The sequence below is a fragment of the Indicator indicator genome, chromosome 2 (genome assembly GCF_027791375.1).
Source record: "Indicator indicator isolate 239-I01 chromosome 2, UM_Iind_1.1, whole genome shotgun sequence".
Lineage (NCBI taxonomy): Eukaryota > Metazoa > Chordata > Aves > Piciformes > Indicatoridae > Indicator > Indicator indicator.
In genome coordinates, this window is record NC_072011.1 from 1,089,250 (window position 1) to 1,102,713 (window position 13,464).

The following is a 13,464-nucleotide window of genomic DNA, read 5'->3' on the forward strand; positions in this document are numbered from 1 at the left end:
TATTTTGGGGCATGTTTTGGGTTTATAATGTATATTTGGGGGATTTTTGCATATATAATGTATTTTGGGGGATTTTGGGGGGTTATAATGTATATTCTGAGGGATTTGGGGGGTTATAATGTATATTTTGAGGGATTTTCTAATTTATAATGTATATTATGAGGGATTTTTTTGAGTTATAATATATATTTTGAGGGATTTTTTGGGTTATAATGTATATTTTGAGAAGTTTTTTTGGTTTATATTATATATTTTGGGGAATTTTGGGGTTTATAATGTATATTTTGGGGCATGTTTTGAATTTGTAATGTATATTTTCAGGGATTCTTGAATTTATAATGTATATTTTCAGGGATTTTTGGGTTTATAATGTATATTTTGGGAGATTTTGAATTTATAATGCATATTTTTCAGGGATTTTTGAATTTATAATGTATATTTTCAGGGATTTTTGGGTGTATAGTGTATATTTTGGGAGATTTTGAATTTATAATGCATATTTTTCAGGGATTTTTGAATTTATAATGTATATTTTCAGGGATTTTTGGGTTTATAATGTATATTTTAGGGCATGTTAGGGGTTTATAATGTATATTTTGGGGGATTTTTGAATTTATAATGTATATTTTGAGAGATTTTTGGGGTTCTAATGTATATTTTGGGGGATTTTTGGAGCTATAACATATATTGTGAGGGATTTTTGGGCTTATAATGTATATTTTGAGGGATTTTAGGGATTCTTATGACTCTTTTATGGTGCTCTGAAACTCATCACATCCAGGTGTGTAGATTGACTCTGTTTTATTAGACTACTTGGAAAATTATATAAACTTCTAGGCACATCCTTCTCAATCCAGTTTATCCACATTGTGGGTTTGGAGTATGGCTTCTCCTGCTTATCCAAATAGAGGAACTAAAAATTGGAGAAGTTCAGAGGAGACTTCACTGTAGGCTACTGTAGAATTTTTTTTTTTTTAATTTCCCATCTCTAACAAATGGACAAAAATATTCTCAAGCATGGATTATCAGATAGAAATTTCATTTCATTTTGGGAAAGCTGAGAGTCAGAATCTGATCAAGAAGACCTGGGTTAAAAATAAAAAGGCTTTTATGGGTGATTTAATGCTGCAAAAGACATCCCTTCTAAACAAGCACTTGATGTAGAAGTGAAGTATAGAAAGGGTTGTTTAACAAACTATTTAAATGCAGCATTTCCACTGTTGAGAAGAGGGATTGAGGTAATGAACCTGCTATTAAAAGGGGAAGTGTTAAAAAGAATAAACCTGTCCTTATTCCCTCCCTTCCCCATCCTCTTTCACTTGCAATCCATTATATGCCCATGGGAACTTGGTTCCCCAAGTAGTTTCTGGTCATCCACAGGGTACTTGACTCCCTTATTCATGGTTTAATCGCCACCATGGTCTGAGGTTGAGCATTGGACTCAATGAGCTTAGAGGACTTTTTCCAACCCAAAGGATTCTGTGATTCTATGAGGGATGCTCTGGAGGTGTTTGGAAGCCTACCTGTCTGTGATTCTGTGAGGGATGCTCTGGAGGTGTTTGGAAGCCTACCTGTCTGTGATTCTATGAGGGATGCTCTTGGGGTGTTTGGAAGCCTACCTGTCTGTGATTCTATGAGGGATGCTCTGGAAGTGTTTGGAAGCCTACCTGTCTGTGATTCTATGAGGGATGCTCTTGGGGTGTTTGGAAGCCTACCTGTCTGTGATTCTGTGAGGGATGCTCTTGGGGTGTTTGGAAGCCTTCCTGTCTGTGATTCTGTGAGGGATGCTCTGGAGGTGTTTGGAAGCCTACCTGTCTGTGATTCTGTGAGGGATGCTCTGGAGGTGTTTGGAAGCCTACCTGTCTGTGATTCTATGAGGGATGCTCTGGAGGTGTTTGGAAGCCTACCTGTCTGTGATTCTGTGAGGGATGCTCTGGAGGTGTTTGGAAGCCTACCTGTCTGTGATTCTATGAGGGATGCTCTGGAGGTGTTTGGAAGCCTACCTGTCTGTGATTCTGTGAGGGATGCTCTGGAGGTGTTTGGAAGCCTACCTGTCTGTGATTCTATGAGGGATGCTCTGGAGGTGTTTGGAAGCCTACCTGTCTGTGATTCTGTGAGGGATGCTCTGGAGGTGTTTGGAAGCCTACCTGGCTGCTGCAGTGAATCCAGACTCAGACACCAGTATGCTGCCTGTAGTAAAATATTCACAACATGCCTGAGATTGGATCCCAGCAGTGCCAAAGCTCTGCTGATACATCACAGTTATTTGTAGGGAATGACTTCATGCCTGGGGACTAGTTTTTTTTTTGGCATAATGCCTCTGGGTACAAAGAGTTTCTACATCCCTTACACTTGCAGATGTCATAAACCCCTTTTCCTTTCTCAGTTCTGGAGTATTATTAGATTAAGAGCAGCATGGAGATGCTAATGGCAGTAATGGCAGTAATATTTTTCAAGGTTAATTGCAGCTTATTACTGTAATTAGGTCTGCTTGGAAAGGCTGTCAGAGTTCTTCCTGTAACTACGCCATTTGATTATTCTTTCCCTCTGCTTCCCAGCTTTTGTTATTCCTTAAGTGGCTGCCAATCAAATCTGTAGTGATTTGAAGCATAGTTATCACAGAATCATGGAATCATAGAATGCTCTGGGTTGGAAGGCACCTCCAAAGCTCATCCAGTCCCACCCCTCTGCACTCAGCAGGGACATCCCCAACTGGATCAGGTTGCCCACAGCCCTCTCCAGCCTCACCTGCAAGATCTCCAGGGATGGAGCCTCAACCACCTCCCTGGGCAACCTGTGCCAGTGTTCCACCACCCTCCTGGTAGACAGCATCTGGGAGTATTGCTCCTGATGGACTACAATGGCTCTGGGTTTTCTCCTCCCCTTTCTCTGTCTGAATCTGGTAATGTCATGGTTTCTCTTCTGCGTGACTTGGCAACATTGCTGCACAATTCTAATGTTACTACTGTTCACTTCCTACAAGTTGCTAATGGCATTTGAGGAAGTGAGTAGGTGAGAGCTTTCAGAGCTGCCACAGCTGCAAATTAAGATTCCCATATAATAATACCAGGATTTATTTAAGCTGGGACTACTAAATCATTTGAGAACAAATTTCATGAGATCTCTCATGCATTGGCAGGGAGAAACGGACTGAGATTCGGGGAGAAATGGAATGGAATTCAACAAGGGCAAGGGGAGAGACTTGCACCTGGGAAAGAACAACCTCATGGAGCAGGAGAGGTTGGGGACTGAGCTACTGGAGAGCAGGGAAGGGGAAAAGGCCCTGGGGGTCCTGGTGGGTGGGAGGTTGCCCATGAGCCAGCAATGTGCTCTGGTGGCCAAGAAGGCCAATGGCATCCTGAGGGGATTAGAAGGGCTGTGGTTAGGAGGTCAAGAGAAGTTCTCCTCCCCCTCTACTCTGCCCTGCTGAGGCCACAGCTGGAATATTGTGTCCAGTTCTGGGCCCCTCAGCTCAAGAAGGACCTCAGGGAACTGCCCCCATCCCATTTTAACAGCAGTGCACATTAGTTATGGTGCTTACATTGGTGCCATATTTACTGAGTTGTTTCCAGTTTAGCTTAATACAGTTAATTTTTCTACATTGTACAGCGCAGAATAATAGTAATAGAGCTTGTGTGTAGGAAAGAGAGGCACTGTGTCTGAAATGCCTGAAGAGAGTCTGTAGGAAAGCTGGGGAGAGACTTTGGACAAGGGCTTGTAGTGATAGGATGAGAGGGAATGGATTGAAACATGAGGAAGGCAGATTGAGACTGGAGATTAGAAAGAAATTCCTTCCAGTGAGAGTGGTGAGACACTGGAATGGGTAGTGGATGCCCTCTCCATGGAGATGTTCAAATCCAGGTTGGATGAAGCCTTGAGCAATCTGGGCTGGTGTAAGGTGTCCCTGCCCATGGCAGGGGGTTGGAACTGGATGATCTCTAAGGTGCATTCCAACTCCAATCATTCTGTGATTCTCACCTCAGTGCTGGAGCCAGGGCTGAGGAGGGCAAGGAAGCTGGGAAGGGCCTGAAGAAGAAATGTGCTGGAGAGAGACTGAAGGAGCTGGGGCTGGTTAGTGTGAAAGAGAGGAGGCTGAGGGGAGACCTCCTGGCTGTCTGCAGCTCCCTGCAAGGAGGTTGTGGAGAGGTTGGTGCTGGTCTCTTCTGCCAGGTGATTAGTGAGAGAAGAAGAGGGCAGAGCCTCAAGCTGCCCCTGGGGAGGATTAGTGACAGAAGAAGAGGGAAGAGCCTCAAGCTGCCACTGGAGCTGTCCCTTAGGCAGCAGAGTGGTCAGGGCTTGGAATGTGCTGGGCAGGGAGGTGGTGGAGTGCCCAAGGCTGGCTGTGTTTGAAGGTGGTTTGGCTGTGGTGCTTGGGGCTGTGGTTTAGGGGTGCCCCTTGTAGAGTAGGGTTAATGGTTGGGTTGGGGATCCTGAGGGGCTTCTCCAGCCTGAATGTTTCTGTGACTCTGTGATTCTGTTTTGGGCTTTTGCCTTTAGTGCTGATCAATTGCAGTCCAAATGTGTTGTAGCCATAGAGAAATATTTTAGTATAGAATTTTTTGTCATGAGAGCTACTGTGCAGCCCAAGCCCTGGAAGTGGCTCTGTGTTTGACTTTGATGTGTTTCAGGTACATGTATGGAAAGCTAGTAAAGGGGACTGTGACAGTCACTTGCCTCTCTCTCTCTTACTGGACAAACAAGAGAAACATAACCACAACGCTGCAGGTGAGTCTTCTTTTAGCAGTTTGTAGGCTTGTAGACTTCAAACCTACAGCCTGCAGGCACCAGGACAGGTTAGAGGCTGCCCTGCTGGAGAGCAGCTCCACAGAGAAAGACCTTGGAGTGCTGGTGGGCAGCAAGTTCTGCATGGGACAGCAATGTGCCCTGTGTCCAAGAGAGCCAATGGGGACCTGGGGTGTATCAAGAAAGGTGTCCAGCAGGGCTAGGGAGGTTCTTCTGCCTCTCTGCTCTGCCCTGCTGAGACCACAGCTGCAATCCTGTGTCCAGTTTGGGGCTCCCCAGTTGAAGAGAGCCAGAGAGCTGCTGGAGAGAGTGCAAGGGAGAGGCAGGAGGATGCTTAGGGGACTTGAGCATCTCCCGTGGGAAGAGAGCCTGAGAGCCCTGGGGATGTTTAGAGTGGAGAAGAGAAGGCTGAGAGGGGTCTGATCAATGTCTATAAATATGTGAGGGGTGGGTGTCAGGAGGAGGGGGCCAAGCTCTGCTGGGTGGTGCACAGTGATAAGCCAAGGAACAATGGATTCAAACTGGAACATGGAAGATTTCAGCTTAACATGAGGAGAAACTTCTTTGCAGTGAGGGTGACAGAGCCCTGGAGCAGGCTGCCCAGAGAGGTTGTGGAGTCTCCTTCTCTGGAGCATTTCCAAACCCACCTGGATGCATTGCTGTGTGGCCTGCCCTGGGTGATCCCGCTCTGGCAGAGGGATTGGACCTGATGATCTCTTGAGGTCACTCCCCACCTCTGGCATACAGTGAGATTGTGAAACCTCTGCCTCCTTTTGTAGTGCCAGGCTCTGCAGGCATGCTCTGTGGAGTCATTTGCATGGATAGTCTTAAACTCCTTATTTTCCAGAACAAAATGTCTACATTCCAACTGCTCATTGGGATTGATACTTGGCTGCTCTGGTGCCTTGAGCTGTGCCTGGCTGCCTGATAGTTATTTTGCAGAGTGCTAACTGGCCCAGGTACAATAACCTTGCAGGATCCAATCTAGCAGCACAGGTGATGGAGGACCTATGCCTAAGAGCAGTGGCTGTCCCCATGGGTGCCCCTGCAGACACAGCCCTGTGTAGCAAGGCCAGAGCAGACCACTGCAATTGTCTAGGTGGAGGTCCAGCATGGTAGAAAACAAAGCATTTTGCCTACTAATTACATAATAATTACAGTGGAGTTACTCTGCTAGTTGTAACCTGGAGCAGGACATCAAGGAAGGGAATGCAGATTGATGTGAAGGCTTCAAAGTGGGGACAGAGTCACAGCATCCTCTTGTAAAATATCCTCATGGTGAATACATCCAATGGAGAGAGACTGAAGGAGCTGGGGCTGGTTAGTGTGAAAGAGAGGAGGCTGAGGGGAGACCTCCTGGCTGTCTGCAGCTCCCTGCAAGGAGGTTGTGGAGAGGTTGGTGCTGGTCTCTTCTGCCAGGTGATTAGTGAGAGAAGAAGAGGGCAGAGCCTCAAGCTGCCCCTGGGGAGGTTTAGAGTGGCCCTTAGGCAGCAGAGTGGTCAGGGCTTGGAATGTGCTGGGCAGGGAGGTGGTGGAGTGCCCAAGGCTGGCTGTGTTTGAAGGTGGTTTGGCTGTGGTGCTTGGGGCTGTGGTTTAGGGGTGCCCCTTGCAGAGTAGGGTTAATGGTTGGGTTGGGGCTCCTGAGGGGCTTCTCCAGCCTGAATGTTGCTGGGATGCTGTGAAAATCAAACTTTTAACTCTTGATTGGTGAGTTATGTTGAAAAGAGGATGAATTTCTGCTGCCTGCTGTGCCTGTCCTTTTCTGTTGGCTGGCTTCAGTGTCTTCAGCAGCACTGAGCCTGCAGAAAATCACTGATGTGGCCCAGGGTAGAGCCTTTTCCTCTGGCAGGGTCCTGCCCATTGGAGTTTTTTTCTAAAGCACAGGCACCACTTCTCTGGCCACATACAAACCACAAAAATGATTAATATTGTGGAACTGGAATCTTGTGTCCAGTTCTGGGCCCCTCAGCTCAAGAAGGACCTCAGGGAACTGCTTGAGAGAGTCCAACAGAGAGCCCCAAAGCTGCTGAAGGCAGTGGAAGATCTTCCTTAGGAGGAGAGGCTGAGGGAGCTGAGGGCTCTGGAGCTTGGAGAGGAGGAGCCTGAGAGGTGAGCTCCTTGCTGGTGCTAAAGATGTGCAGGGGGAGTGCCCAGAGGCTGGAGCCAGGCTCTGCTGGGTGATGCCCAATGCCAGCACAAGGGGCAGTGGTGGAAGCTGAGCCATAGGAAGTTCCATGCAAACAGGAGGAAGAATTTTTTGCCTGTGAGGGTGACAGAAGCCTGTTGGAGGCTGCCCAGGGGGGTTGTGGAGTCTCCCTCTCTGGAGATATTCCAAGCCCAGCTGGCTGTGTTCCTGTGTGAGCTGCTGTAGGTGCCCCTGCTCTGGCAGGGGGTTGGACTGGATGAGCTTTGGAGCTCCCTTCCAGCCCCTAACAGTCTGTGACTCTGTGTTAATTTGAGATATTAGAGGAAAAAAAGAAGGAACTGTCATTCATGAGGCATTGCTGAGTAAAAAGCAATGAATTCTACTACATTTATCAAAAGCAGTCATTATTTCCTGTTGTTGACACTCCAGAGCTTGTCTGAGGAGAGAGAGCTACAGGGCTTAAGCAGAAATGAATTGCTGTAGATTAAAAGTTGTCCTTGGCTCTGCTGGCTCCCCAGTGGTGTTTTTTTCTGTTCTCTCCATTGCAGATAAATGGATCTGTGAATGTAACCTGCAACAAGGTTATGCTGCAGAACTTGAACACTGATCACTTGTGGCACCAAGGTGACAGTGAATACACAGAGCCCATAGAAATCATTGCAGTGGTCACAGAGTCCCTCACAGGTATGTGGCTGTGTGATTTCTCCTGAGAGAAACCCAAGGAGTGAGTGCAGCTGGGAAGGTTTGGCACAATGTGGAAAGGCTTGAAGGGCTAGAAAAGCATCATTCCATAGTATCTCAGGTGACTGAAGGACAGGACATGGCCTGAAATTGTGCCAGGGGAGGGTTAGGTTGGAGATTAGCAAAAATTTCTATTCTGCCCAGGGAAGTGGTGGAGTGACTGTCCCTGAGAGGTTCAAGAAACTTGTGGCCATGGCACTTCAGACACCCCTCAGGCTGTGCTGGCATCCAACCAGAGCTGGACAGGCTGAGAGCTGGCTGCAGGCAAACCTCTTGGAGATCAGGAAGGACAAGGTCAGGGTCCTGCATCTGGGCAGGAATAACCCCAGGCACCAGGACAGGTTAGAGGCTGCCCTGCTGGAGAGCAGCTCCATGCAGAAAGAGCTTGGAGTGCTGGTGGGCAGCAAGTTCTGCATGGGACAGCAATGTGCCCTGGTGGCCAAGAGAGCCAATGGGGTCCTGGGGTGCAGCAAGCAAAGTGTGGCCAGCAGGGCTAGGGAGGTTCTGCTCCCCCTCTGCTCTGCCCTGCTGAGACCACAGCTGCAATCCTGTGTCCAGTTTGGGGCTCCCCAGGTCAAGAGAGACAGAGAGCTGCTGGAGAGAGTGCAAGGCAGGAGGATGCTTAGGGGACTTGAGCATCTGCCCTGGGAAGAGAGCCTGAGAGCCCTGGGGCTGTTTAGTGTGGAGAAGAGAAGGCTGAGAGGGGATCTGATCAATGTCTCTCAAGAGCTGAGGGCTGGGGGTCAAGTGGAGGGGGCCAAGCTCTGCTGGGTGCTGCACAGCAATAAGCCAAGGAGCACTGGAGACAAAGTGGAAGAGAGAAGGTTTCAGCTCAAGAGGAGGAGAAACTTCTTTGGTGTGAGGGTGAGGGAGGCCTGGAGCAGGCTGCCCAGAGAGGTTGTGGAGTCTCCTTCTCTGGAGCCTTTCCAACCCCACCTGGATGCATTGCTGTGTGGCCTGCCCTGGGTGCTGCTGCTCTGGCAGGGGGTTGGACTGGAGGAGCTCTGGAGCTCCCTTCCAACCCCTACCACCCTGTGAGCTGTGATTCAGACACAGGAGAGCTCTGTGTGGTCTGGCTTATGGAGTCTTGTGGGAAGCAGCCCCAGTACACATCCCACTGATCCCTAGCTGTAAGGATGAACAGCAATAGGATTGAAAGTGGTGAGAAATGGGACAGAATTCTTTTCAAAGCCCTAGCAGTGACTAGTGTGGGTGTGAAAGGGATATGTGTCAGGAGCATGCTGGCTAAACACATACAATTAATTATTCAACAGGAATCTCCCAGAACTCAAGCACCATCATATTCCCAAAGCAAAGTGACTACTTTATTGAGTTCATGGACTACTCCAGAGTTATAAAACCTTCCCTGAACTTCATAGCCACTGTAAGTTCTTCTGTTTTATTCTGATCTCTGCAGAAACTACTGGGACTTCTGTATTGCTGCTGGGATGTCAGAGATTGCCTTGGATTTTCAGTACAATTTACAGATCTGTTTTCAAATCACCTCTTCTTCATGATGCATGTTGGAAAATAGAGGCCATGAAAATGCTCAGGGGCTTGGAGCAGCTCTGCTAGGAGGACAGGCTGAGGGAGCTGGGGGTGTTCAGCCTGGAGAAGAGAAGGCTGCAGGGACACCTAAGAGCAGCCTGCCAGGACCTGAAGGGGCTCCAAGAAGGCTGCAGAGAGACTGTTTGCAAAGGGCTGCAGGGACAGGAGCAGGGACAATGGCTTCAAAGGAGAGCAGATCAGCTTGAGATTGGATGTGAGGAAGAAGTTGTGCAGCAGGAGGGTGGTGGAACACTGGCACAGGTTGCCCAGGGAGGTGGTTGAGGCTCCATCCCTGGAGATCTTGCAGGTGAGGCTGGAGAGGGCTGTGGGCAAGCTGCTCTAGTTGGGGATGTCCCTGCTGAGTGCAGAGGGCTTGGACTGGATGAGCTGTGGAGGTCCCTTCCAGCCCAGCCCATTCTGTGATTCTGTGTATGGTTTGCCTGAGGGCCAAGCATTTCCAACAAGAAGAGTAACTGGGAGAGCTGGAAGGTAGCTCAGCTTTCTGCTTCAGGCTCTTCACCTTTCTGCAGGTTCCTTCAGCTCTGCTTTTGCTCTTTTTTGACTCTCTGGAGTTATGAATAATTTTGTTCTTGGCTGGCTTCTCAACCTGCAGTGCTCAGAAGGGATTAAAAATGAAGTCCCTGATGTTGTGAGAAATCTGAGGATGCTTTGTTTCATTGATATGATGTGGGTGCAAGTCAGTTGTTCCATGTTGTGCTCTGTGCACCCTTGCTGTACCCTGCTGATGCCTCTTTGCTTCCTATTTGCTTGCAGCTGAAGGTGACACGCTCTGACAGCAACCAGCTGACAGCTGAGGAGAGGCAGAACCTTGTGACAGTCACTGCTCAGCAGTCAGACCTGCTGTTCCATGACCCTGCCATCTCTCACCTGGAGAATGAGGCAACAGAGGAGAGAAATCTCACAGTCCATGTCCTGAATTACACAGTCCCAGAGAACGGAATCATTGATGTTGAGTTTCCAGTCTTGCCTGACACAAAAACCCTGAGGGTTCAGGTATTGCTTTGGAGCAGCCTCACAGCAATTGGGGCAGCTGGGATCAGGGCTAGGCTGTGCCTGCCAGCCACAAGAGCTGATACCTCACCTACCATTCTTTTCCTGACCTCCTAGTCAGCTTAGAACAGGAAAGAAAGTGATGGGATCCTGGCTGTGATGAATAACTGCACCAAGATAGCAGGGGAGAAACCAAAACAGCTACCCCAAGCAAGCAGGGAAGGGATCCTTAGCTCATCTTTTGGTGCTGCCATCAAGGTCACCATGCTCTTGTAAAGTGTACCACATACCCCAGGGATCAGTACTGGGTGCAGTCTTGATGATGTCTTTATCAACAACCTGGCTGAGGGCACTGAGTGCACCCTCAGCAACTCCTCTGATGATACAGAACTGGGGTGGGGTAGCTGGCACCCCTCAGGCTGTGCTGGCATCCAGCCAGAGCTGGGCAGCCTCATGGAGTTCAAGAAGGACAAGTGCAGGGTCCTGCATCTGGGGAGGAATAACAGCAGGCACCAGGACAGGTTAGAGGCTGCCCTGCTGGAGAGCAGCTCCACAGAGAAAGAGCTTGGAGTGCTGGTGGGCAGCAAGTTCTGCATGGGACAGCAATGTGCCCTGGTGGCCAAGAGAGCCAATGGGGTCCTGGGGTGCAGCAAGCAAAGTGTGGCCAGCAGGGCTAGGGAGGACAAGAAGCAATGGAGACAAACTGGAACAGAGAAGGTTTCAACTCAACAGAAGGAGAAACTTCTTTGAAGTGAGGCTGAGGGAGCCCTGGAGCAGGCTGCCCAGAGAGGTTGTGGAGTCTCCTTCTCTGGAGCCTTTCCAACCCCACCTGGATGCATTGCTGTGTGGCCTGCCCTGGGTGGTGCTGCTCTGGCAGGGGGGTTGGACTGGAGGATCTCTGGAGGTCCCTTCCAGCCTCTAATGCACTGTGGTGCTGTGATGTGTGCTCATCAGACAACCATGGCTGGTTTGTCAGAGCTTTGCTTTGCCTTGCCCCACAGGCAGAGTTCCTCAGCAGCAGGACTGACATTGGTGTTTATGATATCTTCAATTCCCCCAGCCAGACCTACCTCCAGGTCGACACCAAGAGCCAGGACATAAAGGTACAGCCTGAGACAAAACTTGCCAAGATAAGAACAGTTCCAGTTCTCCAGCAGGCTTCCATCCTCATCCATATCTATCTTATGCTTTTCCTAGGCTGGGAAGCCTTTTGAGCTGAGCATTGCAAGCAATAAGCCAGTGAGACAGTTCCACTATCTGGTAAGTGTCACAGAATCCCAGCAACATTCAGGCTGGAGAAGCCCCTCAGGAGCCCCAACCCAACCATGAACCCTACTCTCCAAGGGGCACCCCTAAGCCACAGCCCCAAGCACCACAGCCAAACCACCTTCAAACACAGCCAGCCTTGGGCACTCCACCACCTCCCTGCCCAGCACATTCCAAGCCCTGACCACTCTGCTGCCTAAGGGCCACTCTAAACCTCCCCAGGGGCAGCTTGAGGCTCTTCCCTCTTCTTCTCTCACTAATCACCTGGCAGAAGAGACCAGCACCAACCTCTCCACAACCTCCTTGCAGGGAGCTGCAGACAGCCAGGAGGTCTCCCCTCAGCCTCCTCTCTTTCACACTAACCAGCCCCAGCTCCTTCAGTCTCTCTCCAGCACATTTCTTCTGCAGGCCCTTCCCAGCTTCCTTGCCCTCCTCTGCCCTGGCTCCAGCACCTCCACATCTCTCTTGCATTCAGGTGCCCCAAACTGGACACAACACTCCAGGTGTGGCCTCCCCAGAGCCTAGTTCATTGATTTTTCCACCTGAGGACCATCCAACTTGAGTGGAATGTTACTGAACATTGGAGCAATTCAGCCTTTTCAATGGTGCCTTGTGAAGGAGGTGGCCAAACAAATTCCTTTCCATCAGGATAGTCCTTTTTAAGTAATAAAAAACAGAGATAACACAAAATCACAGTTCAGTGTGTCTCCTTTTAACAGCTATTGGGAGAAGGAGCTGCAGAGCTGGTGATAAATTGAGACGGCAACAGATTGACTCTTGCATTTTTTTTTTCCCTTTAGGTGTTGTCTAAGGAGGAGATTATGGATTTTGGCACAAAGTCTGCAAAGACCTTCACTCTAACAGCAGAAAATTCCTGGGCTCCTTTGGCATGCATCCTTGTATTCTATGTTGATGAACTTGGGGTGGTTGTAAATGATGTTCTCTCCCTCCCCATTCAGCCAGTTTTGGATGACAAGGTAACTCCACTGCACTTCAGTCTGAGACCATGCTCATGTCTGTTTCCTGCACTGTAAACAGCACAAAATTGTCAATGTAAAAAAAAAAAAATCCTCATTGAGGATCTGATTTGAGGTTTGTGTAAATCCTTGGCTTGTGAATTGGTTGAAGGGACAAAGTCAGAGAGTTGTGGTCAATGGGATGGAGTCCAATTGGAGGCCAGAGTCTAATGGAGTCCCTCAGGGGTCAGCACTGGCACCAGAGCTGTTCAATCTATTCATCAATGACCTGGATGAGGGCACAGAGAGCACTGTCAGCAAGATTGCTGATGGCACCAAACTGCTGTGGAGTGGTGCCACAGGAGGGTTGTGCTGCCAGTCAGCCAGACTGAGACAGGCTGAGAGCTGGGCAGGGAGAAACTGAAAGTGTTATCACCAATGATATCCCCAGGAGGGACAGGGATCTGCTGGAGAGAATCCAAGGGAGGGCTCCAAGGATGCTGAAGGGACTGGAGCACTGCCTGGGGAGGAGAGGCTGAGAGCCCTGGGGGTGCTTAGTCTGGAGAGGAGAAGGCTGAGAGGGATCTGATCAATGTCTATCAATAGCTGAGGGCTGGGGTTCAGGAGGGAGGGGACAGGGACAGGCTCTGCTCAGTTGTGCCCTGGGATAGGCCAAGGGGCAATGGATGGAAACTGCAGCACAGGAGGTTCCACCTCAACAGGAGGAGGAACTTCTTGAGTGGGAGGGTGCCAGAGCCCTGGAGCAGGCTGCCCAGAGAGGTTGTGGAGTCTCCTTGTGTGGAGCCTTTGCAGCCCTGTCTGGATGTGTTCCTGTGTGACCTGTGCTCTGGCAGGGGTGTTGGACTGGAAGCTCTCCAGAGGTCCCTTCCAACCCCTGACATCCTGTGAGCCTGTGATAGTCTCCATTATTTCCTTTGACTCTGGATGTGATGGGAGCTTTACCCCTGAACTGAAACATGGGCAGCTAAATAAACATAGCTGAAGTGTGGAGCTGAATTCCACCTCCAGACTTTGCAGTAGTGGTGTTCTGAT

The 13,464-nt window shown here is 49.3% G+C and overlaps 1 protein-coding gene across 1 annotated transcript in view; it reads left to right on the forward strand.

Moving 5' to 3' along the window:
• Positions 1-13,464, forward strand: part of CD109 (CD109 molecule) — a 106,370-nt gene that overhangs the window by 32,291 nt on the left and 60,615 nt on the right. The window contains exons 8-14 of the mRNA XM_054398291.1: positions 4,629-4,725; positions 7,438-7,573; positions 8,905-9,014; positions 9,953-10,192; positions 11,191-11,292; positions 11,387-11,449; positions 12,256-12,432. Coding sequence (XP_054254266.1) covers positions 4,629-4,725; positions 7,438-7,573; positions 8,905-9,014; positions 9,953-10,192; positions 11,191-11,292; positions 11,387-11,449; positions 12,256-12,432 — 925 coding nt within the window. The remainder of the gene's footprint in view (positions 1-4,628; positions 4,726-7,437; positions 7,574-8,904; positions 9,015-9,952; positions 10,193-11,190; positions 11,293-11,386; positions 11,450-12,255; positions 12,433-13,464) is intronic.